The sequence below is a fragment of the Rhincodon typus genome, chromosome 4, assembly GCF_021869965.1.
Source record: "Rhincodon typus isolate 14 chromosome 4, sRhiTyp1.1, whole genome shotgun sequence".
Lineage (NCBI taxonomy): Eukaryota > Metazoa > Chordata > Chondrichthyes > Orectolobiformes > Rhincodontidae > Rhincodon > Rhincodon typus.
Window position 1 is genome coordinate 119,781,464 of NC_063335.1, and position 24,663 is coordinate 119,806,126.

At 41.1% G+C, this 24,663-nt stretch overlaps 2 protein-coding genes across 4 annotated transcripts in view; one reads left to right on the forward strand and one right to left on the reverse strand.

The window, feature by feature from the left end:
- Positions 1-1,601: 1,601 nt before the first annotated feature.
- rida (reactive intermediate imine deaminase A homolog) lies at positions 1,602-14,307 on the reverse strand. Of its 2 annotated transcripts, none has more exons than XM_048596339.1 (6): positions 14,175-14,307; positions 11,345-11,450; positions 9,539-9,593; positions 8,896-8,964; positions 3,461-3,516; positions 1,602-1,930 (listed from the first exon to the last, which is right to left on the reverse strand). In XM_048596339.1, exons 1-6 carry the CDS (start codon positions 14,237-14,239, stop codon positions 1,856-1,858), a joined length of 426 nt encoding a protein of 141 aa, XP_048452296.1. In that variant the 5' UTR covers positions 14,240-14,307; the 3' UTR covers positions 1,602-1,855. The 2 variants fall into 2 exon arrangements, with proteins under 2 accessions (XP_048452296.1, XP_020370203.1); XM_020514614.2 differs by lacking the exon at positions 14,175-14,307 and adding an exon at positions 12,927-13,059.
- A 46-nt stretch (positions 14,308-14,353) lies between these two features.
- pop1 (POP1 homolog, ribonuclease P/MRP subunit) overlaps positions 14,354-24,663 on the forward strand; it is a 49,465-nt gene continuing 39,155 nt past the window's right edge. The window contains exons 1-3 of one of the 2 annotated variants that reach the window (XM_020514612.2): positions 14,354-14,472; positions 17,927-18,094; positions 21,172-21,339. In XM_020514612.2, coding sequence (XP_020370201.1) covers positions 17,929-18,094; positions 21,172-21,339 — 334 coding nt within the window. In that variant the 5' untranslated portion in view covers positions 14,354-14,472; positions 17,927-17,928. Of the gene's footprint in view, positions 14,473-14,643; positions 14,725-17,926; positions 18,095-21,171; positions 21,340-24,663 lie in introns of those variants that run through there. The other variant, XM_020514611.2, reaches the window with a different exon arrangement.

A 24,663-nucleotide genomic window follows, 5' to 3' on the forward strand; every position in this document is an offset into this window, starting at 1 on the left:
ATCAAGAAATAAAAACGAAGTGCTGCATGGATCCAGCAGATCTGGCAGCATCTGTGGACAGAGAAACAGTTAATTTTTCTAATCCAGTATGATTCTTCTTCAGAACTGCAGACATCATCCAGGCTTGGGCTGGTAAGTGGTAAGTAGCACTTGTGTTGATTTGATTTATTATTGTCACATGTACGAAATACAGTGAAAAGTTTTGTTTTTCGTGCTATCCAGACAAATCATACACAAGTACATCAGGGTACTAAAACAGAATGTAGAATATAGTTACACCTACAGGGAAGGTGCAGAGAAAGATCAACTCTAATTATACGAGTGGTCCATTCATAAAAGTCTGATAACAGCTGGAAGGAAGCTGTTCTTAAATTTGTTGGTACGTGTTTTCAAACTTTTATATCTTCAGACCTTTGGAAGAGAGTATAAATGGGTTAGGAGGGGTCTTTGATAATGTTGGCTGCTTTCCCAAGGCAGTGGGAAGTGTAGATGGAGTCAATGGAAGGAAGGTTGGTTTGTGTGATGGACTGGGCTGCATTCACAACTCTGTAATTTCTTGGGGTCTAGGATGCTTTCTATGGTATATCTATAAACATTGGTAAGAGTCCTAGTAGACATGCCGAATATCACACAAAGGCATAACCTGCCATATTACAAACAAGAGAATCTAACCGTAGGCCCCCATATTTAATGGCATTACCATCATCAAATCCCCTATTATCAAATTCCTAATGGTAACTGAACAGACACGGCTATGGCGACAAGAACAGATCAGAGGCTAGGAATTTTGCAGCCAGTGACTCATTTCCGGTTTCTCAATGCCTGTCCATTGTCTACAGATTCCATAAGGGCACAAGTCACGAGTTCAATGAAATACTCCCAACTTGTCCAGATGGATGGAGCTTCAACAACAGTCATGAAATCTGACACATTCTATGACAAAGCATCTCACTTGATTAGCGCCCCATCTACCACTGTCAACCGGATGCCCTTCAGCACTGGCAGCAGTGCATACCATTGACAGAATGTACTGTAGTAAGTCATCCGAAGGTCTTTTGACAGTATTTTCCAAACCCATGACCTGCCCACCCAGAAAGTCAAGGACAGCAAATGCATTGAAATAGCAAATTCCCCTCCAAGCCGCTCACCATCTGGACTTAGGGGCACAGCATCATGACTCCTTTACTGCCAAAATCCTGGAACTGCTTTCCCAACAGCACTGTGGGTGTACTTACATCCCAAGGACTGTGGTGGTTTCAAGGATGCAGCTCAAGACCACAGCAACATCGGCATCCAACGAACAATTAAAAAAAACAAACAACACTTTCAAATTATATCAATTTGCACCAAAGAAATGAGAGAAGCATTAAGTGGACTGACCAGTTTTCTGTTTCTGGCAGTGCGTGGAAGGATGAGGGAGAACTATTAAAAGACGAGTTCCTCTTCAAAGTAGCACTCAAAAGGAAAGTGTACCTCCACCTCAACTGGATTGCAATTTGACAGCTCACTCTAGTATTGCTCTCAAAACTGCCAAGGCCAGCCCAGAGTCTTTTCAAAAAAAAAATGAAGAACAAGTCATCAGTAAACAAACAAGCTCAATGTTTAATTTCACATTCTGTTTATTATGCAAAAAAAACTTTGATCACTAGATATAAAGCATCATTAGCTGCCGAAAAATAATGACTCTTCATGGCTGATTAAAGTTTGAAAAACAATATTAGTTTTGTTTTGAAAAGTGTGCCTGATTTAAAATATTATTGATCCATACAAGATTGATGTTTAACTTTTTTTTTAAAACAGAAGGAAATCACTGAACTGATTTTACATTTATGTATCCATGGTGACAGTTGCCATTTCACAATTTCTGGTCCAAGGCCCCATCCACAATAGGTCCCAATACAGCCACAGCTTCAATCTCAACTCTGCCTCCCTGCAAAGAAAGCAGAAAACAAAACTCAGAGTGGAGGCAAATACTTGACCTCTAAACATGGTTCCAGCCACAAGGATTCATGAAACAGAGCAACCCACTCATGCTGATGGGATCACAAAAGCCAAGTCACCCAGAAATTGCAACACAAACAAGTCATTTCAAACACAAATGTCCGTGCTGATTTATGTTTCACATAAGTCTCCTCCCATCCAATTGGGATAACCTCTTTTGTTTGTGTCTAGCTTCAGCTTAAATGGATCTATGCTATTTACCTCAGCTACTCCTGGTACTAAGTGTGCTCCACATTCTCACCACTTTTGAGGTCTCTCCCGAGTTCCCTATTAGATTTATTAGTGATTGTAGGGAATTGTGGTAATATCAATGGACTAGTAAATCGAGAAGCTCAGGCTGATGCTCTCAAGGACATCAAGTTCAAATCCCATATCAGCTGGTGAAACTTTAGTTCAACTAATACATCTGGAATCAAAAGCTCGCCCCTGGAATAGTGATCATGATGACTGATTGTTGCAAAAATACATACTTTAGGGAAGGAAAATGTGCTGTCCTTACCTTGACTGGCCTATGTGTGACTCCGGACCTAACACTAACTCTTAACTGCCCTCTGAAATGGCCACGGAAGCCACACGTTCAAGGACAATTAAGGAAGAACAACAAATGTTGGCCTGGCCAGCCATGCCATGAAAGAATAAAGAAACAATAATCTTTTGTAGATAGCCTGTGGTTTTGGACTCCTTTCAAGTAGATACTTCTGGGTAAAAGTAAAAGAAAAGTAATTAGAGTTTCCTATTGTCCTGATCAGACCATGAGAGCAAGGTGTCGGTTTCACCTCAGGGTCATTCACACCTCAGGCGAGGGAAGAAGTTGAGAAGGACAGTCCTTTATGGTAACCTCAGCTGGTATGGGAGTGGAACCCATACAGTATCACAAACCAACCAGCTGACCCGCATTTGTTGGTAATTACATTGGGAGCCAGTTGAGCAAAGAAAAAAGTATACTTGGACATTACCTTGACTTCTTATTAGAAATTGGGAAGAACAAGACAAAAAAAAAGTGAAAAACAATTTTAAAAGACTGAAAATATGAAGTGACAGGCAGCCAATTGCAGAGAAATAAAGATTTGGGAGCTTTATGGCTATTGTACTGGAATCGACAGGGAGCTTGACAATTCAAAATCTCAACACAGCAAACTGTCAAAACTAATCTCATAATTATGGCATTTTGCCATGACCAAAATATAAACACAAAATCACCTGGACTTTTGTTTAGCGAGATCCATTCAGGAAGTTAATTGAGGTGTTGAGAGAGATTAGGTTTCCAGTGTCTTTGCATTTTATCCCTTAAAATTTACAGACCAACTGTTTGCCTTTTAAAACGCTGCTCAATTATTAACATTAGTCCAGATTATCTTTTCTTTCCAATCTTCCAACATTTCCCAATTCCTCCCACAATGTCTTGGGTCAGTTTGTCAATACAAGCTATCAGTTGTCACAAACAACCAAACCAGCTTACCCGAGGCAATGCAGCAACCTGATAGGCAGCTCTGGCTGGGAAGTTCGTCATAAAGTCTAAGAAAGAACAGGTTTATTTACAAAAGTATGACAAAAAAAAACAAACAAACACAGGTCATTCAACTCCAAATGCCCTATGCCAGCATTTATGATGTGATGAAAGATGTTTGTTTTAAATGAAAAGAATCTGGATTTTAAATCGGTGGCATGTAGGTGTTTGACAATTTCGGTCAGTCTTTTTTTAAAGAATCACAATTTCAAACTAGTATGTGCCAGACAGCAGGCCTTCTGGAGTGTTAATCTAAGTTTGGTTTTAGATTGTGGTCTTAATGCAAGAGAAGGTACTTTTTCTCCCCCCCAATCAGTAGGAGGACCAATAACCAAGGGACATAGATTTAAGGTAAGAGGTAGACAGCTAAGAAGAGAGTTGAAAAGAGTAGTTTCATTCAGAGGGTAGTGGGAGTCTGGATCTTGATGCTTGAAAGGGTGGTGGATTGCCACAACATCCAGGGATATGGACCAAGAGCTGAAAAATGGGATTAGTATCATCAGATCTTTGTTGACAGACAGGACACGATGGGCAGATTGGCCTCATTCTATTTTGTAAATATCCATGACAAGGAAGAAATAATTATATTAGCTTAGCAGAAGCCGAGTATGTTTTTTGTTTGAAAAATTTAGTTAAAAAGGTTCAGAATTCAGTTTGAGGGAATCCTAGTTGAAGGTACACACAAGAATAGTTTCACCTAGAATATTAAGTTTGTTCAGAGCAGTTAAGGTAACAAGTTGGCTCAATGTCAGGGTTGCAGTTTGTGAAAACTTTCAGAACAGGAGTGTTTGAAGTTAGAGAAGATTTGGAGCTTGGATCGTGGATGAGATTGTAGACATGCTTGCTAAGCTGGTGGGTTCAGTTGCAAACATTTCGTCACCCTGCTAGGTAACATCGTCAGTGCGCCTCCGGTGAAGCGTCGGTGTTCTGTCCCACTTGTTATTTATATGCCTCAGTTTGTTGGGGTGTTTGGTATCACTTCTGGATCATATATCTCAGTGGTTTGTACACAGGGTCTAATTCAATGTGTTTGTTGATGGAGTTCTGGTTAGAAGACCAGGCCTCTAGCAATTCCCTGGCGTGTCTCTGTTTGGCTTGTGTGATTATGGATGTGTTGTCCCAGTTGAATTTGTGCCCCTCTTTGTCCATGTGTAATGAGACAAGCAAGAATTGGTCGTGTCTCTTGGTGGCTAGTTGGTGTTGGTGTATCCGTATTGTCAGTTTTCTTCCAGTTTGGCCTATGTAATGTTTCACAGTCCTGCACGGTATTTTGTATATTACACTGGTTTTGGGATCCTTTACGTTCATCCGTAGCTGTCAGAGTCGTTGTTGGTTTGTGGGCTACTCTGATACCTAGGGGTCTGAGTAGTCTTGTGGTCATCTCTGAAATATCCTTGATGGTGATTAGTGAGTCTAGTCATGTGTCTTCCTCGGAGGTAACGGCAGATTGTGCTTTTCGGGTATCCATTCCTTTTGAAGATTCCGTACAAGTGCTCCTGTTCTGCTTTGCGTAGTTCCGGGTTGCTGCAACGTGTTGTGGCTCGTTTAAATAATGTCCTGATGCAGCTCTGTTTGTGGGCGTTGGGGTGGTTGCTAGTGTAGTTGAGTATCTGGTCTGTATGCAAGGTCTTTCTATATACGTTGGTCTGAAGTTCCCTGTTGTTTTTGCGTTCTACCATTATGTCCAGGAAGAGTGTTGTTCTCTTCTTCTTTTGTGAATTTTATTCCACAGAGGATGTTGTTTATGCGTCGGTGGGTTTCTTCTAGATTTGTGCGTTTGATAATCACGAAGGTGTCATCTACACCTCAGACCCAAAGTTTGAGTTGTACAGTGGGAAGTGCTGTCCATTCTAACCTCTATACTACTGCTTCTGCCATCAGTCCTGATATTGGGAATGCCATTGGTGTTCCGTTAATTTGTTTGCGTATGCCGTCGTTGAAGGTGAAGTGGGTTGTGAGGCACAGGTCTTGTAGTTTCATGGTGGTATCTTTATTGATGTTGTTGGTGTTCTGGGATACCTGCCTACTTGATTCGTCCAACAGTGTGGCAATTGTCTGTTTGGCTAGGTCGATGTTTATGGATGTAAATAGTACTGGTACATCGAAGGATATCATCTCGTCCTCTTCTATCCTGGTGACCTTAATGATGTTGAGGAATTCTTGGGATGAGTGGATGCAGTGGGTAGTGTTGTCAAATAAATATTTCAATTTCTGTTGTAGTTCTTTGGCAAGTCTATGTTGGTCTGCCTGGTAGTGAGACTATGGGTCCGAGGGGGACCCCTGGCTTATGTTCGTTAGGCAGTCCATAGAAGCGGTGTGTGTTGGATCCCTCTGGCTTCATTTTTTGGTAGCCTGTTTTGCTGATATCTTCCGAGTTGTGTAATTTCTCTTCAGGGTCATTGCAATCCAGTTGCCTAACTGTGGTGAATTGAATCAGAGATAGCAGGAACTGCAGATGCTGGAGAATCCGAGACAACAAGGTGCAGAGCTGGATGAACACAGCAGGCCAAGCAGCATCATAGGAGCAGAAAGGCTGTCGTTTCGGGCTTAGACCCTTCATCAGAAAAACGTCAGCCTTTCTGCTCGGCCTGCTGTGTTCATCCAGCTCTGCACCTTGTTGTCTCTGCCGAACTGTGGTGTCGGGTCTATCGCCATCTGTTGGGAGGTGTCAGTATCTGCTAGTAGTGTGTTAGCTTTCTCAATGTATTGGGCTCTGCTGAGGATTACTGTCATGTGTCCTTTGTCTGCTAGTAAGATTACAATGTTCCTATCTTTCTTGAGTCTTTCCAGGGCTTTCCTCTCCTCTGTATTGAATGAGTTCCACTTACCTTTTTTGCTCAGTGTCCGGACTATCGTCTGTCTGATGGTCTGTTGCATTTCCTCCGTGAGTTCATTGCTCTTTAGTGTCAGTTCAAGTGCAGCCAGGAAGTCAGTTTTTTTTGGCGTCTCTGTAGTTATAATTCAGTCCATGTAATAGGGCAGTCTTCTCAGTGTCTGCAAGTGATTGGTCCGAGGTGTTTTTAAATCCATGAATCTGTGTTGTCCGTGTCGTTGATGTGGGAGATTTTGGATCGTTTTTCCCTTGTAGGGCTATTTTTTAAACTTTGTTCTGGTCTCTTGTTGTTGTATGCTGATGGCTTCTTCCAGTGTGGATGTGCATTCCAGGTCGGTTGCGTTGGAGTACCGAGTTTTAAGCACAATTTCCCTGTTTGTATTTGTGGAGGCGTTTGTGGGTATCGTTGATCATAACCCTAATCATTCTGCGTCTGTTCTGTTCAGCTGTCCTTCATGCCTGTAGATTGTTGATAGGCGGTGTATATTTTAAGCTTTGTGGCAGTACGTGCTTTCTGAGGCATTTGTGCAGGAAGTATAGTCATTCACAGGTTGCGCTTAGCCAAATGGCATTTGTTTCCCATCTGTGGGCCAGTTTGAGAGCGTTGCGCCCGTAGATGTTTAAAATTTTCAAGCAGGTTTGTAGCTCAGGCTGTGGATGACATGGTAGACATGCTCGCCAAGCCACTGTTACCTCCGAGGCAGTCCACAACAGGAAAGACACAACACGACCAGACTCACTAAATCGCCCTACCATACATCAAGGACATTTCAGAGATGACCACAAGATTACTCAGACCCCTAGGTATCAGGGTAGCCCACAAACCAACAAACACCCTATGACAGCTACTGATGAATGTAAAGGATCCCATACCCAAAACCAGTGTAATATACAAAATACCACGCAAGGACTGTGAGAAACACTACATAGGTCAAACTGGAAGAAAACTGACAATACGGATACACAAACACCAACTAGCCACCAAGAGACACGACCAATTCTCACTTGTTTCACTACACACAGACAAAGAGGGACACAAATTTAACTGGGACAACACATCCATAATCAAACAAGCCAAAAGAGAGACACGCCAGGGAATTGCTAGAGGCCTGGTATTCTAACCGGAACTCCATCAACAAACACATTGAATTAGACCCTATGTATAAACCACTGAGAAACAAAACTGGAAATGAGACCAAACACCCCAACAAACTGAGGCATATAAATAACAAGCGGGACAGAACACCAACGCTTCACGAGAGGCACACTGATGTTACCTAGCAGGGGGACAAAAATGTTTGCAACTGAACCCACTGGCTCAGCGAGCAAGTTTACAAGGAGTGTATGGTTAGAAGCCTGCATGGACATTTAAAGCTGAGAAAGTTTAAGATTTCAAGCTGAGGGTGTACACCAGGACTTTACAGCTCATAGAACAGGAACAGAGGAAAACGCAGTGGGCCAAGCCGACAGATTTTGATAGGAAAAAGAACTTTATCTGGTTTGGAGTCATTTTAAAGTCATGGTACTGGGGATTAAATGATAAACTATCATTTGTTTTGAAATCTTTCAAACAACATTTCGTTAATTTGGTCGTTTTAACTTATTTTCATTCTTTTGAATAAGAAAACTTACAATCCTTCTATGCTTAATGTTTCACTGAAAGACTGTCACGTTAAGTAGAAGATCTATCAAGACAGATTTCATTCTGGGAACTGACTAGTTCAGTAGTAATATCAGTTAGGATCATAATGGTTCACATGCCCTTCTGTTCTCACCTTCATCATTTAGCCTTCTCTTTAATGTATCTACATTGCTGACTTCAAGCATTCCCTAGTTAAGTAAAAGACAAATGTCTTGATCATGAACAGCAAATGTGCTTTACATAAATCAAAACAACTTAAACTGAGGTCCTATGACAGAGATTGGTTGGAAAGACTTTCAGTACTGCAGCTAAATAGCATTGCCAAAGTAGCAATTCAACATTCACTGGCATGGATCATAATTCAGAGAATTATAAATTCCCCATCACCACCAGTGTATAAATATGAGATCTATACTTGTCTCAACAGGGAGTGCAGGAAGGATGCACTAAACTAATTTCATGGAATAGCGTGGACCACATCTTTAGAATTCAGATGGAAGAGGGACAATCTCATTGAGAATAAAATTCTTCAGGTGATTGACAAGGTAGATGTTTCCCCTGGCTCAACAATTTAGAACTAGAGATCAGAGTCTCAAAGTAAGAAGTCAGCACTTTGGACTGAGTGGAGGATAAGTTTCTTCACTCAGCGAGGTGAGAATTTTTGAAACATTCTACCTCAGAGGATTGTCAGAGATCAGTCACTGAGCCCATTCAAGGTTGAGTATGATCAACTTTTGGATGTTAATGAAATCAAAGAATAGAAGAATATACAGCAAAGTGAAGTGGAGGTAGAAGTTTAACCTCATCTTATTAGCAGGAACAAGCTTGAGAATGCAAATAGTCTACTCCTAGACCTTCTGTTCTTATGCTTGCATTGCAATAAAGATATACAACCATGAGATGTATACTCACATTGCTTGTAAACCTCGTTAACACTGTTGAAGTCATTGATGTCTGCCAGCAAAACTGTTGTTTTTACGACTAGGATATAAATTAAAAAGAAATTGTCAGTAAGTGCTCAATATAAATCTAAGACAACAAGTCAAAGTTTTATGCAATTTCTTTAGGATGTTTGTTTTCCTAAAGCATAGCTTAAGTAATATTTTTGGCTCGATTTAGTTACTGCCATTACAGAGAACATTATTCAATTAAGCACATTTAAATTAAAACAGAAAATGTCAGCAGCATACAGAGGTAGCATTGCAGAGAGAGAAACAAATCAAGTTGATGGCCTTTCAGTTCTGATCTTAAACATTAACTTTCTTTTATTCATTCATGGGATGAGGGTATTGCTGGCTGGGCCAGCATTTATTGCCCATCCCTAACTGCCCTGAGGGCAGTTAAGAGTCAACCACATTGCTGTGGGTCTGGAGTCACATGTAGGCCAGACCAGGTAAGGACGGCAGTTTCCTTCCCTAAAGGGCATTAGTGAACCAGATGAGTCTTTCTGACAATCAGCAATGTTGTCATCATTAGACTTTTCATTCCAGGTTGTTTTTCTTCCTGACTTAAGATACAAAAGTCTCCTGGTGCACCAAAAGGAGAAATACCATACCATTATTGTAGTTACAGTTGGCAGCCTTTAGGATCTCTCCCATGTTGATGAGTGCCTGCCAAAAAAAAACACATTACAAAGGAGTATCTGATAGTCAGGCATTTCTTCATTACTATTCTATGCAGATCTGTTGAGGACCTTTGGATCTGCTACCAGATCCATTTAAAACTACAAATCATTTAAGTAGCTACAACTTTTCAAAGTGCACAAAGATTTTAAAGTCTTGTATTGTGATTATGGTTTATAACTAGGAGCACAATCTACACACCCAAACATGCAAATATCTTCAAAGACTGGGGCATACTGACTTGTATGCACACATATTACAATGGTTCATCAAGGGCAGATGGTAGAGTACTGGTAATGTCATTGGACTAGTTATCCAGAATGGATATATGTTCTGGGACATGAATTCAAGTCCCACCATGGCAGCTGGATTTATGAATTTGTAATATAAATCTATTCTCAGTAATGGTGGCAGCTATAAACTGTTTCTTGTAACAATCCATCTAGTTTACTAATGCCCGTTAGGGCAGAAAATATGCTGTCCTTACCTTGTCTGGTCTACATGCAAGTCTGGACCCGCAGCAATGTAATTGATTCTTAAGTGGCCTCTGGAATGGCCCAGCAAGCTATTCAGTTTAGAGACAATTAGGATTCAACAAATGCTAGCCTTTTCAGAGTCACCCACATCTTCTTAAAGGACAAAGAGAAAATGTACCTATGTTTCATGAACCATGAAAATAATTCTCAGATGTTAATTCTAGCTGTGCAGGTCCAGTGAAAACTGATTCACTTTTGCATCCACAAATGCAGTAAGATGCAACTGACTTTTGGCTAAAGGACTACGGCAAAAGAGTGTCAAACATTATGACGAGTTCACATGGTCAACACTGAATGATAAAAACTTACTGTAGGGAAGGTCGGGTAACTGAGCAAAAAATGCACAAACGCCTCTGATGATCACTGCTCCAGTGTTCAAGTCTAGATGGGCAAATATCAGTACGTGACTGATCCAAACAGCGGCAGTGTAAACTGGAACCATTCATTGTGAAATCCACAGAAACCATGAGTCAGGTGGAGAACATGGTCAAAAAGTTATTTTATACAATTAAAACCAAAGAATGGAAAAAATGGGAAGTGGGATGTTTACAAAGTTAAAGTTCTGAGATGATTCAACAATGAATGACTTGATGGGCCTTCTGTGCCATAGGGATTCTATGATTCAATAAAAAGCAGTCAGAGCTATTGTACAGTTATATATGAATGTTGTGTTGTGCATAATTTGGGCTTTGGGAAGGAAGAGAAGGCTTTGAGCAGGGTAGAGAAGAAATTTGCAAGAATGGTATGAGTGATCACTATTATGCAGAAAGTCTGGCGAAGCTAGGGTTGTTTTCTTTAAAGCAGGGAAGGTTAGAGGAGATTTGATAGAGGTATTTAAGGTGAAGGGTCTAGTGACAGTAAATAAAGAGAAATGGTTTCTGATGACTGAAGAAGCAATAACCAGACGGCACAGATTTCTGGTGATTGTCAAAAAGGCCAGAGGTGACATGATGAAAAATGTTTTTAAGTAACAAGTGGTTATGGTCTGGAGTGCATTATTGGTGCATACAGATTTAATCATGGCTTTCAAAATGGCGATGGATAAATATGTGGAGGAGAAAAACACTGCAGAAAAATGGAACTAACTGATTTGCTCTCTGAAGGAGTGAGCACAGACTTGATGGACCTAATACACCACCATAGGTGCTGTAGTATTCTGAGAGTGTGCCAGGGATTTTGTTGTTAATGAAGTTAAGACATTACTTGCTTTGCTTCCTGTGCTGTTCCTCCAGTTACAAGCTGGCCAGTTGCAGGATCCAACCCCAGCTGACCGGAAATGTACATGGTTCGATCCACCACCACTGCTTGGCTGCAAAACACAAAGTGGATATATTCATAAAGCACACCATAGAATAACACAGGAAGCAGAGGTTCCAAGCAGGGGCCTTCTCAAGGGCAACTAATGGCAATCATGTAACTGTCATCGATTGCTGTGGAAAGCAATCTAGTTCACAAATACCTTTTCCTAACAACCCTCTGAAATGGCCTAGCAAGCCAGTCAATTCAAGTAACAACTAGGGTGGGTAATAAATACTAGCCCAGCTAACAACACCTACATCTCATGAGTGTATTAAAAATAAAATGATTTGAACAAGTGCAAGTGTTTGAGAAATCAGGGATTAATGCAGTGACCATGCTGCCATGATTGCAACAGACACATAGATCAGTTCAATGGCCTCCTTTCCACAGGGTTCACAGAGATGATCTTTGCGCTTGGCAAGATTTGCTATTTTTCCCAATCTCTCTTCCTGTACTTTTCAGTTCCTTGCAGGATGCACAGAACAACTGGTTCACAAATTATACATTCTCTGACTTATAAATTAAAAGCATTTTCGCATTTCAGTCCGAAATCTAAAATACACAAAATTTACCACGATACACACTAATCAGTTCTCCATCTCTAACACCACCTACACCCAAAGGATTGCAGTGGCTTAAACAGGAATACCACGCTCTTCAAGGGCAATCAGAAATGGAAAAGAAAAGAAATGCTGACCTCGATGGCAATGCCCACATCCTGTGATAGATAATAAAAAAAATGGCAGTGGAGTAGGATGATCCAGCCGGAGCTCGTCTGCTCCACCTGTTCTTCTTTTATTTTCCCCCTACTCTTAGCGTTTCTTTTACTTCTTCTCTCCCGGCCCTCAACAAGTCCCAGCCTCTGGTGACTCCCGAATTCTGACAACCTGTGGCCTGGTGTAGCAACTTCATCAGTCTACTGTAGGGACCTCCTAGGGCGGCCTCCGAGAATGGCGTGCCCCCAGCCCAGCGTGGTGTCCTCAGCCCGGCTTGGCAGTCTGAAACAATCTCCCAGCTTCATTATCCTAGACGCTGAGCCCAGAGCGATGTAGAGCCAGGGCTCGGTGCAGAGTGGAAGCTAGGTGCGAGCGTGGTCTGTGGTTCTTAACTTCTATTTCTGCAACGCTGGACATTTTATTTCTCTATTGCTTAAAATATTGTAACTAAAGAAGCTGTACCTAGGTACATTTGTACCTAAGATGGCACTCTAAGTGGCGACATATGAACGTTTCACTATATTCATTGAGTATATGTGACAATAAAAAGTTAATTCAGTTCAATTCAAAAATCGGCATGCGCAGAACCCGCAGTAGTGTAGAAGTTAAACAGCAGACCACTCCAACATTACACTCATAAAAAATGGTAAACTCCAGATAAGGGTAGAGTTACCATTGTCCTACCTGAGCACAGGGCTGTTCACTCATTAAAGAGGGATGATTAGTTCAATATAAACCCAATAACTTAATCTTATGGCTTCCTATGGTACCTGTAAACTCCAAGTCTAATCGGAGCTTTGGGAGTATAGACATAAACCAGTTTTGTATCCATCGTCGATTTTGTCCTCGCTTCAGGCTTTCAGCATCAGGTTAATATTACAGCAAGAAAGTGACCTTTGGAATGTACTATTGTCAAAACAACACTGCTGCCAAGAATCATGGCATACATTTTCTTGTACTGCTTATGACGGTTTTATCAAAATCAAGTTTCATTTCCAGATGTTGAAAGTGCTTTTCATTTTCTTTGCTGAATTTATTTAGTTTTTTTTTAAAACCCCTTGTCAGTCTTAATTTCATCTCCCTCTCTGTCACTTCTTGTGAATGATTTACGTTGCATTATCCCTATTCACATTCTGCTTCAGACAGCATGTCTCAGTAATGGTTCTTCGATTTGACTGGCTAATAAACTACGTAATCGATAAAATCTGGACCACGGAACAACTTCTCTTTGAGTATGAAAGTTACACAGTACTGTGCTAAGATTACAGAATTCAGGCACTAATTGGCTGATCTACAGTTGGAAGTTATTAAATACAAAATTATCTCAATGCTATTCGAGAGACTTTGCTATGCATTAATTAGCTGCTGTGAATCTGGTTTTACAACAGTGGCATCAAATATGCCCCATTGCTTGTCGATGGAGTCTGGAACACATTTCTGTTCATTACAAGCCGAGTGGAAAAGTAAAAACATTTCAACCTGGAGGCCTTTTCGAACCATTTAGAATACATGGTAGTTCTTCCCTTCTGTCACAGTGTTTAAACAGTTATATGATCGGAGGGGAGGTGTAATAACACTTCAAATGACTTTGCCCTATGCAGCAGCTGCTTAAAACTACTTGTTTTAAAGTTAGAATTTGCATTTACCTCGCTCCTTTCTCAACTCCCAAAAAGGTATTGTATCACCAATTAAGTACTTCCAAAGTGTTATAATGCAAGAGCTTTGGTTTTAAAAAGGAACTACTGCTGAAAGACAGCAGTACCATGTGTTTACCGAAACACAGAATTATTATAGCGCAGGAGGAGGCCGTTCGGCCCGTCGAGGCTGAACGGGCTCTTTTAAAACGAGCATCATTACCAGGTCCCGATCTCCTGCCTTCCACCCCCATATCTTGCACACTATTGCTATGCAAATAATCATTCAATGCCCTCTTGAATGCCTTACACAAGCTGTCAATCTCCAACACCGTTTCAAAATTAAAACGGGCTAATCTCACCCCGTCGTTCTTGGGAGATTACCTGTAGGGACCAATTGCCCCCGGTGCCTTGCTGGTGCTGATGATCCTCCTCACCAACGCTGCCATTGCGTCCGAGCAAAGTTCACCAGCAGGCACTGCGCATGCGGCACCCAGCTTGCGGTGCAGCACGGGATTTGTAGTCCCGGACTGGACGCATCTCCCAGAACGCCATTAGATGCGCAGCCGCCGCAGAAGTGGTTCACGTGCGGGACCGTTGGTCGGAGGTCGGGCTGCGGGAGTGACCGGCTGCTGTGGACACGACCCAAAAAAATTCGGTCTGAAGACAGCCTAGATCCTTGGTATGTTATTGTAATCCGAAGATATTCTCTTCGTAAAATAAGCTCACGTTAACGGTGTAGCGGAAAGACGTTTATAATACATCTTGCTTATGACTCCTGACGCCGCGTACCAATGGCTTCACGTATGTGTGGTGCGGGCTCACCTGTCATGCGCGTCCGGCTGCCCCTTAATCACGTGTCACCTTAGAAGACTGAATGTTGCAAGATGTCGCAAGCTTAAGCTGATGTCTGACTGTGGTTTCCCTTTTAGAGGTGAGGAAGGCTAATATAAGTCTAAGTGTTTGGGGTAGGACTAGGTGTATAATCGGGGCTAAAATATGAGAAACAGCTAAACTTGCAGGAGTTTTTAACAAAAATAGAGTAAACTGATTTTAGGAATGGCAGGTCTGCCCTAAAGAGGAGAGATTGGTTTGACTAGATGTAGAGTTTAAAAGAATGAGAAGGGATCTAATTGAAATGTATAAAAATCCAAAAGAGCTGGACTGTCTAGGTCTTGGGAGGATGTTTTCCCCTGCTTTGGGATATAGAACCAGTCATCGCTGTCTCACGATGCAGGGCAGGCCCTTTAAGACTGAAATGAAAAAACATCTCTTCACTTGAAGGGTAGTGAACCAGTGGAATTTGCTACCTCAGAAGGCTTGGAGGCCAAGACATTGAATATGTTCAGAAAAAGTGATAACTTTTTTTTAGATTTCAAAGGCGTCAAGGCTAATGGGGAGAAAGCAGGGATATCTTTTTGAGGTAGAGGATCAGTGTGATCGTGTTCAATGGCAGAGCAGGCAAGAAGGGCCAAGTAGCCTACGTCTGCTCCTGGTTTCTGTGTCCAAAAGTTCTAGCGAATTTTCTGTTATCCAGTTAATTGTAAAGATGAGACATTGTGTTGAGGCTGTATTTGTCACCTCTGGATGTGAATGAACCTTGAATTCTTGCTATCCTGCCAATTTTTTATCCCTTAGTAAACATCCTTAGAACAGATAATCAGTTAATTGCTTGGGAAGTTGGGTTTTTTTTTCGTGTGTAAGTTAGCTACTGTGTTTTCCATCATAAAAAATGAATATACTTCAAACAAATATTTTTACTATTCAAAGCACTTTGGGACATTCTGATGTCATGAAAGGTGATATGTAAATATAAGTTTTTAAATGCCTGCAGTTTTATAGGTTGTGCCATCTTATGTTTGTCAGGGGATAAAATAGTGAATACTGATAAAATAATGAAAAAATGTCCAATTTCAGATCTGTTTAAATATTTATCTATGTACGTATTGGAGGGTTTTCTTCAAATCCACCATATTTGTGACAACAATAAATCAAACTCAAACTTATTATTTTGTCCAGCAACATTTTTCTGACTTAAACAAATCGAAAATTAAATAGCTTTTTCGTGAGGCTGCTGAAGTGATGCAATACAGTAAAAGAGATCCATGGGTACGGTTGCAGGTGAAAAGAGAAGGATTTATCAGACTCATTTTAATTGGGTCAAAATATTTCTTTATACTTGGCTATCATTAGCAAATGGAATTTAGCCAAACAAATTTTCCTCCCTCATTTTGATTCCTTTTAGTTCACATATTGGAGAATTATATATTGCATTATATTGAAAACTGTCAACTGTTCAAGTGGTGTCAATTTTCTTGCAAGATATTTAGCAGCAACTGGAGCAAAAAGAGTGCCCAGAACACAGGCATTGCTGTGCTGTTGAACTTCAGTGATTCCATTCCCTTTCATACAGGGAATGAGGTCAGAAATCACATGACACCAGGTTATTAACTTGTAACTATTTCTGTAATCATTATTTATTTTAAAGAACAGGTTTTGAAGCTATAGAGTGAATAGATTTTGTGCACTAATAGACTTTTATTTGGATTGTAAAACAATCTAAAGTCCACTAAACTAGTGCACAAAATCTAGTCCCAGTCTAAACCTGGTTATCTTGGTCCTCAAATGTTTGTTAGTTCTGGAATGTGCTTTCTCTCAGCTTGAGAAAAACATTGTGTGATAGAGAGTTTTAGTTTTACTTTTGACTTTGGGGTAACATTAGTCCTGTGAAGTCTTTGGAGTAGGATGGCAGTACACCAGAGAAGGGAATGGTAGATATAATAATAAAAATTACCTTCAAGCCAAGCATTGGTTTCAGTCCCAGAACAGAAATGACCTAAGGTGTTACTTAGAACTGAATACAGTGAAACTCGGGTATGTGGTAGCTCCAAGAAGAAGCTATTGCAGTTTCTGTTTAAAAGTTGAAGTCGCAAGTGGCATAAACTTACCAAAGTATAGATCCAGAGACTCTAGTGTGAGTTTTATGAGTGATGTTTTGGAAACTGTACCAGGAGTTTGTTTTGGATACTACATGAAAGCTGTTTTGTTTATATTCAATTTATAAAGGAGCAATTTGGGTTTAATAGAATTATATTTTGACTGTGAATTTAAAATCTTTAAATTTGTATTTTTAGTTAGATAGTTTGGATTATTCAATTTTATCCTTGTTCCTGTTATAATAAACTCCCATTTTGTTGAAGCAAAATCTGTAATATTTTGTGCTCATGCATCATTAAGAGGCCACTTTGCCAAAACCAATACAAATCTATGAAGCAAGGTTCTTGTCTGGGATCTGACTTGTTCAGTCTAACATCAGCTGGGAGCACAGCAGCCGATAACATTAAAAACTGTAAATGTGAATTCCACAGAATACATCACAATGATTGGTGGCCTGTATAGAAAGTGATCAGCCATGGTCTCAATATTGAAGTACAGGTTTTGAGCAGCTGAGTGGCCTCATCCTGTTCCTATGAATAAAGCAAGAGCAGAGAGCCAATTTGTTATTTTGTATGGTTTGATCTTACTGGATTATTTTAGTAAAAATTCTTAAAATGTGTTTAACTTCACCATGATGTCCATTAGTTTGTTTTAAGGATGTTGAGTTGCAATCATAATGTGGTAGAGAATAGAACAATTCTAAAGATGTACAAATATTTCAATACTGGATAGTTTCAAATATTTTTGTTTGCATGGTGAACTATAATACAATGGCCAACCTCTTATCTCTAATGTGACAAGACTGTTTGTTTATTTTCTGTATACCAAACAGTAAGTTCTAGTATATGTTGAGATTTTTTTTGTTGTTGTTCTTGGACTATGGGCATTGCTTGCAACTCTAGCCTTTATTCGCCATCTGCATTGCCCTGAAAAGGTAGTGATGATGGGCTGTCACATTTCAGTCCATTAGTTAATAAATGAATCGCTAGGCTACTTTCACAGATTATTCTAAGAATTGAACCCTTTGGAATAAAATTTGAATCATGCAGCCCCCAACCCCAAGCCATCCCCCAACTTCCTGAAAAGGGGCAGTAGATTTTCTTCCCCGATGACTGTTTGTCCACAGGTAAAGCGATCTTTCAGATATTTCAGTACAAATTTTGTTATGATAGTGTGTTAATTATATCGTCTTTGCAAAGCCATGTCTGGAGTCAATCGGAAGGAGAAGAAATATGCCAAGTTGATGAGAAACCAGCCAAGCAATATCACCTTTTCCTCATCCGACCAAGGGGCTGGCAGATCTGGAATGGGGCCATCTGAATCACCGATCTATAACCCACGCAATAGCAGTTTTACAAGTCTTCAAGGTACAAAATGTTTGCACAGTCTGTTCTTTTTTAATCAGTGTTTACTTGCTTTATAGTGAAAATAAAAAGACCAAACAATTCATGTTGATAAAGTATGTGGTATCCGTAGATCCTCGTGACTTTGCTTCATCATCTGTTGTATTCTCATCTAGCCACATGCCCTGATTTGAGCTTATACTTCTGAGCCTGCAATGCAGTCTACCCCTTTCTCCCCTTGTTCAGCAATGCTATTAGAGCCTTTTAGCCATTCTCACCCTGAACATCTGAATGGGAACATGGGAGTAGGTCATTCAGCCCATCAAATCTGCTCCGCTATTCAGTTGGATCATAATGATCATCTACATTGTGCAGAAGAGGTTTATGATCTTTTCCAGCGATGAGATCCTTCACTTATGAGGAAAGACTGGGAGAAGTTGGGACTGCTTTCCTTGGAATGGAGTAGGCGAAGAGGAGATCTGGTTGACCTTTTCAAAATCACAAGGAATCTGGGTGGCTGTATAGGGAGAAATTGCATGTAAAAGGAGCAAGGGCCAAAAAGAATACATTTAAAATGTTTGCTCCTTTTGCAAAACACAAGATGAGGAAAACCTTTTCACAGTGAATGGTTAGTGTCTGGAATGTGCTGCCCAGAAGTGTGGTGGAGGCAGGTTCAACTGTGGCATTCAAGAGGCATTGAATAATTATTTCACTTTAAGAAATGTACAAGGTTCTAGGGAAAAGCAGGAACTTAGTCAAAATGCTCAGAGAGCTGGCAAAAGCACGTTGGACTGACTGGTCTCCTGCACCACAACAATTTAGTGATTGCCTTCCTCCCATGATATAACCTCTCGATTTCCTTACCAAACAAGATTCTGTTCATCTCTGCCTTAAAAGTATTCAGTGACCCAACTCCATTCCTCTGAGACAACGCTGACAGAGAAATATCTCATCTCCATTCTAAAAGGGCAGCACCAATTTTTAAACAAAGCCTCCCATCTCCAGTTTAATTCAAAGGAGGAAACACTGCTCTTCTTATAGCTGTCCAGGCCAGAAGCTCTGGAATTAGCTCCTGAAACCTCTTAGCCTAATTTCTGGATGCTCCTTAAAAGGATCCTGAGGAAGGGTCACTTTGATTTCTCTCCACAGATGTTGCCAGACCTGCTGAGCTTTTCCAGCAATTACTGTTTTTGTTTCTGATTTACTGCATCCATAATTTTCTCGGTTTATGGTCCTTATAATTTACCTGTTTGACCAAGCTTCGGAACTCCTTATCCAACTCTTTAATCGTCAGCAAAGTGCTGGAAGGGTCATTGATAGGGCTGACGAGACAACCAGCAAAAATTTGCTCATTGATACTCATTTTGGGTTCCATCATAACTACTGTGTTCCATATCTCTTTACAGTCTTGGTTCAAGTCCAAACTCAAAAATGGGGATGTGTCTTGTACCATTCGCAACTCCACATAGGGAAGCAGGACATGCCTGCATACAGCAAGACATTGACAATTTTTTAGATGAGTAGCTGATAACATTTGCACCACATAAATGCCAGGCAATGACTACGTACAACAGGAGCAAATCTAACTATCTGTTCGACATTCACTGATATTATGACCGTTGAAACCTCATTATCAACATCCTGAGACAATTACTGACCAGAAAATGAACTGGTGTTATGCACCAGACCAAGTCGCCTTCAAGTATATCAAGGAGATAGCTAAGACCCTAACTTTTCCTTATTTAAAGGCAAGTGTAAGGTGTGTTCCAGATGTAATTTGATAGGTTACACTTCTCAGCTTTCAGCAAAATACATTTTATTCTTGCTCTACAGTTAACGTACAAACAAAAGAAAGAAGAATTGTTCTAACTTTAACTCTGTTGGAGAACTTAGCAGAATAATAGATTATTTAATTACTAAATAGCAACTCGACATGTTCTACAACAGTGTTGGTCTTCCCTCAGGACTGTTGGTTCTTAGCCTAATTTCATGCGCACAGTCTGCCAGAATTGGTCTTTGAATGCTGAAAGTCCTTGAGTAGAAGAGCTGTTTGGCCTGCTCGCTGGAGCACTTGTGTAGTGGTAGCCACACCCCAGCAGATAATAACTACCTTGAGCCATAGGTGAGAACTGGTGAAAATGAGGACCAGTACAGGATGAGCCACTTGTAAAAGTGTGCCACTGCTGCATAGACCTTACATCCAGAATGTCAGAATCTATCATTGCAAGTTTTGGATCCATTTTTATTGTTAGAAATTTACAATTTCAAAGGTTCAGACTCTCAAATTTTATTCTGTTTACTTGTGAAGCTGCTCTGGCATTTGCTTTTAAAATTTGAAAATTGCCTATGAGCTTTATCTTGGCATTCATGTTTGTTTAGTTAGATCGTAGATCATAGAATCCCTTCAGTGTGGAAACAGGCCCTTCGGCCCAACAGGTCCACACCGACCCTTGGAGCATCTCACTAAAACCCACCTAAGCTACACATCCCTGAACACTACGGGCAATTTAGCATGGCCAATCCACCTAACCACATCTTTGGACTGTGGGAGGAAAACTGAGTACCCGGAGGAAACCCACGCAGACATGGGGAGAATGTGCAAACTCCACACAGACAGTCACCTGAGGGTGGAATTGAACCCGGGTCCCTTGCGCCGTGAGGCAGTTGTGCTAACCACTGAGCCACTGTGCAGCCTGTTCCTATGTACTGTGCAATCCTTTATTCAAGATGCCAGCCAGCGCAGTACCCTGTTCCCGCTTTCACCCCATACCCTTTGATCCCTTTAGATCCAATAACTATATTTAACCCCTTCTTGAAAACAACTTACTGTGGCAGCAAGTTCCATGGGCTCACCATTCTCTGCATGAAGAAATTTCTCCCCATCTCCCCTGTGTCCTTAACCTGTGACCCATTGTTGTGGGTTCCCCAGTCATCAGGAACATCCTTTGCCTTTGTGTTTACCCTATCTAATCCTATTAGAATTTTATAGATCTCTGAGATTACCCCACTCCCCATTAGATCTGATTGATAAGATAGAGACATGTTCATTTCTCTTTTTCAGAATTCCTAGGAATTTTTCATGTTTGGCCTTGTCTCTCCAGGTACTATTGGTGGTCATGTGCAGCAGCAGCAGCAGGTGGCGTCCAGTCATCAGCCGTCATCTTATGGTGACCACCAGAGAAGTTCACACAAAGGAGGTTTCCGAGGATATCGAGGAAACTCGAGAGGAAGCTGTCGTGGCTATTCTCAAATTCCCAAAATCATAACTGGTAAGTATGCAATACTAGATAGAAGCTTGCTTTATTATTGAAGGAACCAATTTAATTAGAACTAGGTCTGGTTCTAAAACATTCCAAATCCTTAGCTGTTCTATTTAACAATGGTCTTTAACCTGGGTCATCTGTATTGGTTTTGCAGAGTGCACGGGACTATGACCTGTATTCTGTCAACTGCTTGATGTTGAATTGTAAAGGCTGATCTTGCTCAGCAACTCTATTTAACTGTTGGATCCTCATATTATTCAGAAATAGATTCCCATTCACATACCTTCAACACACACATCCTTTCTTCCTCTGCAATTGCTAATCACTATGTTGCTGTCTTTCACGTTGCTGACTTTTAGTGCATTGTGGGTGTAAACCTTCTGATAAACTGTTGCTTAGTGTGCAGTTGTTGTGCTCTGAGCAACTATTTGGAGTCTTGGGTTCAGCTACTACAGATCTCATTTTATAAACAATGTTGGAGTCATTCTCGGCAGATTTAATCAAGTTGTCTGACACAGATTGGCAGTCTATCGTCTTAATTCTCCTATTTCATTACAATGTTTTTACATCTCATCACAGTTCACTTGTCATTGACTATCCGTGTACTTGCATCGCATTCTTATGAGTAATCAGGGCTGTACATTGCTCTGATGATGTTCTTTCATCTTCTAATTTTCTCTGGAAGCATTGTTATCAGTAAGTCTTGCACCCGTCTCCTTTCTACTCCCTTTATCACCTTAAAGATGTCATGCAGCCTGGTGAAAGTCATTAAGTTTTAAGTTCTTGGCTAGGTCCCCACAGGATATCCCATCACGCTTAGAAAACCTGCTCCATATTGAGTATGTCCAAGACTATTAATTGCTTGTTGTCATTCTTAATGACTATCTTAACAATGGAAAGCAATGGTGTAATGATATTCGCGCAGAACCAGTAATTCAGAGACTTCAGTAATGTTCTGAGGAGCCAGGTTCAAATCCCATCATGGCGTATGGTGGAATTTGAATTCACATGTATTAATTGTCATAAAAACCTGACTGGCTCAGTAATATCACTAAGGAATTCTGCCATCCTTACATATGATTCCAGACCCACAGCAATGTGGTTGACTCTAAACTGTTCTCCAAAGTGGCCTGGCAAGCCACTCTGTTGTAGCAAATCATTTCAAAATCTCAAAGAATTGAAACCTGACGTACCGCCTGGCATTGACTTATTCAGTGGCAAACTCAGCCTAGTTAACCCTGTACAGTCCTCCATACTAACATCTAGTTGTGCCAAATCTGGGAGAGCTGGGCAAGAGTTGAGCAACAGCCTGAAATAGTTATTTGTGGGTTTGGACCTGGCACACACCAGCATCTCTGGGTGTTGCCTGTCCCACTAGCATGACATACAGAGGGGGCAGCACAGTATACATTGGGGAGAGAGATGCCCTGGGAGTCGTTGACATTGATTCTAGAGTCCATGATGTTTCTTGGCATTAGGTCTCTGTCACTTGCTTGTATTCACACACTCTATCTCATGCCTTCTCTGTTTGGCTGTCTTGCTCCATCTCCTCCACTGGGGCTGTCTGTCTCCCCCTCCCTCTCTTCTCTCCCTCCCATCTTTCTTTTGTTCTTTTTTACCTTTTCCTTTCATTCACTTGCTCATGCATGCATACACTCGCTGACACGCATGCACTCACTGGCCATCTCGCTCCACCTCCCCCTTTACAAATATTGAGAAGGTTGGACATGGCTCATGTGGTTGGAGATTAGAGTTAAATGGTTAGAGGTTGAAGGCACATAAATAAAAGTAATGGTAGGTGATGCTTCATTTGAGATTATCAGCTTCTGAAATCAATTTGTGCATTGAGTGCTTTAGTTTGGAAGCAACCTGGTCATTTTGTTGTAGGTATGATTAGGAATATAAATAATAGTGTTATGACAGAATCCTTTGAGGTCAAGTAGGCATTTGTTCACCCTCATCGACCTGAACCAGTTGAAATCCAAGATGATGATGACGCTGACCTCATTTGTGGAACTTCAGTATGCAGTTGACGACCTCATCTCTGCACACTCAGAAGAGAATCTTTAAGCCTTACTTAACATCTTCACAGAAGCATACCAAAGAATTGCCCTCAGCCTCAATCTCAAGTAGACTCAAGTCCTTTATCATCCCATTCCAGGGCAAGTATCAGTCCATTCCTCCAGTAAGATCAACAGGGAAATTCTCCCAAACAAAACATTTCCCCAGCCTCGGGAGCCATCTGTCCCCCAAGGCTGACATCGATGTGCATATTCCACATCGCATCCAATCTTGTGAGCGCTGCCTTTAGATGCCTAAGGATGAGAGCCTTCAATATGACATCTGTGCTAATGTCATGATTCTTGTGTATTTCATAGAATCTCGACAGTGTGGAAACAGGCCCTTAGGCCCCACAAGTCCACCCAGACCCATCCCCCTACCCTTTTCCTGTAACCCACCTAATGCACACGTCCCTGAACACTATGGGCAATTTAGCATGACCAATCCACCTAATCTGCACATCTTTGGACTGTGGGAGGAAACCGGAATACCCGGCGGAAACCCATGCAGACATGGGGAGAATGTGCAAACTCCACACTGTCACTAGACAGTCGCTCTTCAGACTCTTCTCTCTGGCCCCAAAATATGGATTATGTATAGACGCCACCTCAGGTCTTTGAAGTAACATCAACGCTGTTTGAGACAGATTCTCCATATTGGCTGGCCAGCATCAAGGCAATGATATTCCGAAATCAACTCCTCTGGGCCAGCCGTGTGCATAGCATACTTGAGTACTGACTGCCAAAGCAAATTTTCATTGTGATTTGGGCAAGTTGAGTGAGTGGGCAAATGGATTGCCGATACAGTATGATGTGAGGTTATCCATTTTGGTAGCAAAAACTGCAAGGCAGGTTATTATCTGAATGGCTGTAAATTGAGAGACAAAATTGTAATGAGATCTGGGTATCTTCATTCACTAGTCACTGAAGGCTAGCATGCAGGTACAGCAGTCAGTAAAGAAGGCCAATGGTATATTGAGAGGATTTGAGTATAGGTGCAAGGCTGTCTCGCTGTAGTTATAGACAACATTGGTGAGACCACACCTGGAGTATTGCATGCAATTTTGATCTGCTTAACTCAAGAAAGATGTTTTTGCTATAGTGGGAGTGCAGTGAAGGTTTTTGTGATTTCTTACGATCGCACGTACCTAGGTACAGTGAAAAGTTTACCAAACTTTGGGGTGGGAAGGAACTGATGCATAAGGAGAGATTGAATTGGTTAGGATCGTATTCACTGGAGTTCAGAAGAATGAGGGATTTTAGGTACAAG

Excerpts from the sequence above, each read along its gene's own strand:
- rida (XM_048596339.1), bottom strand. The coding sequence starts at position 14,239 with ATGGCAGCGTTGGTGAGGAGGATCATCAGCACCAGCAAGGCACCGGGG. Across the intron at positions 11,451-14,174 it reads GGGGCAATTGGTCCCTACAG|CCAAGCAGTGGTGGTGGATC; the intron begins GTAATCTCCCAA and ends TGTGTTTTGCAG. Across the intron at positions 8,965-9,538 it reads CAACTGTAACTACAATAATG|TCGTAAAAACAACAGTTTTG; the intron begins GTATGGTATTTC and ends TTTATATCCTAG.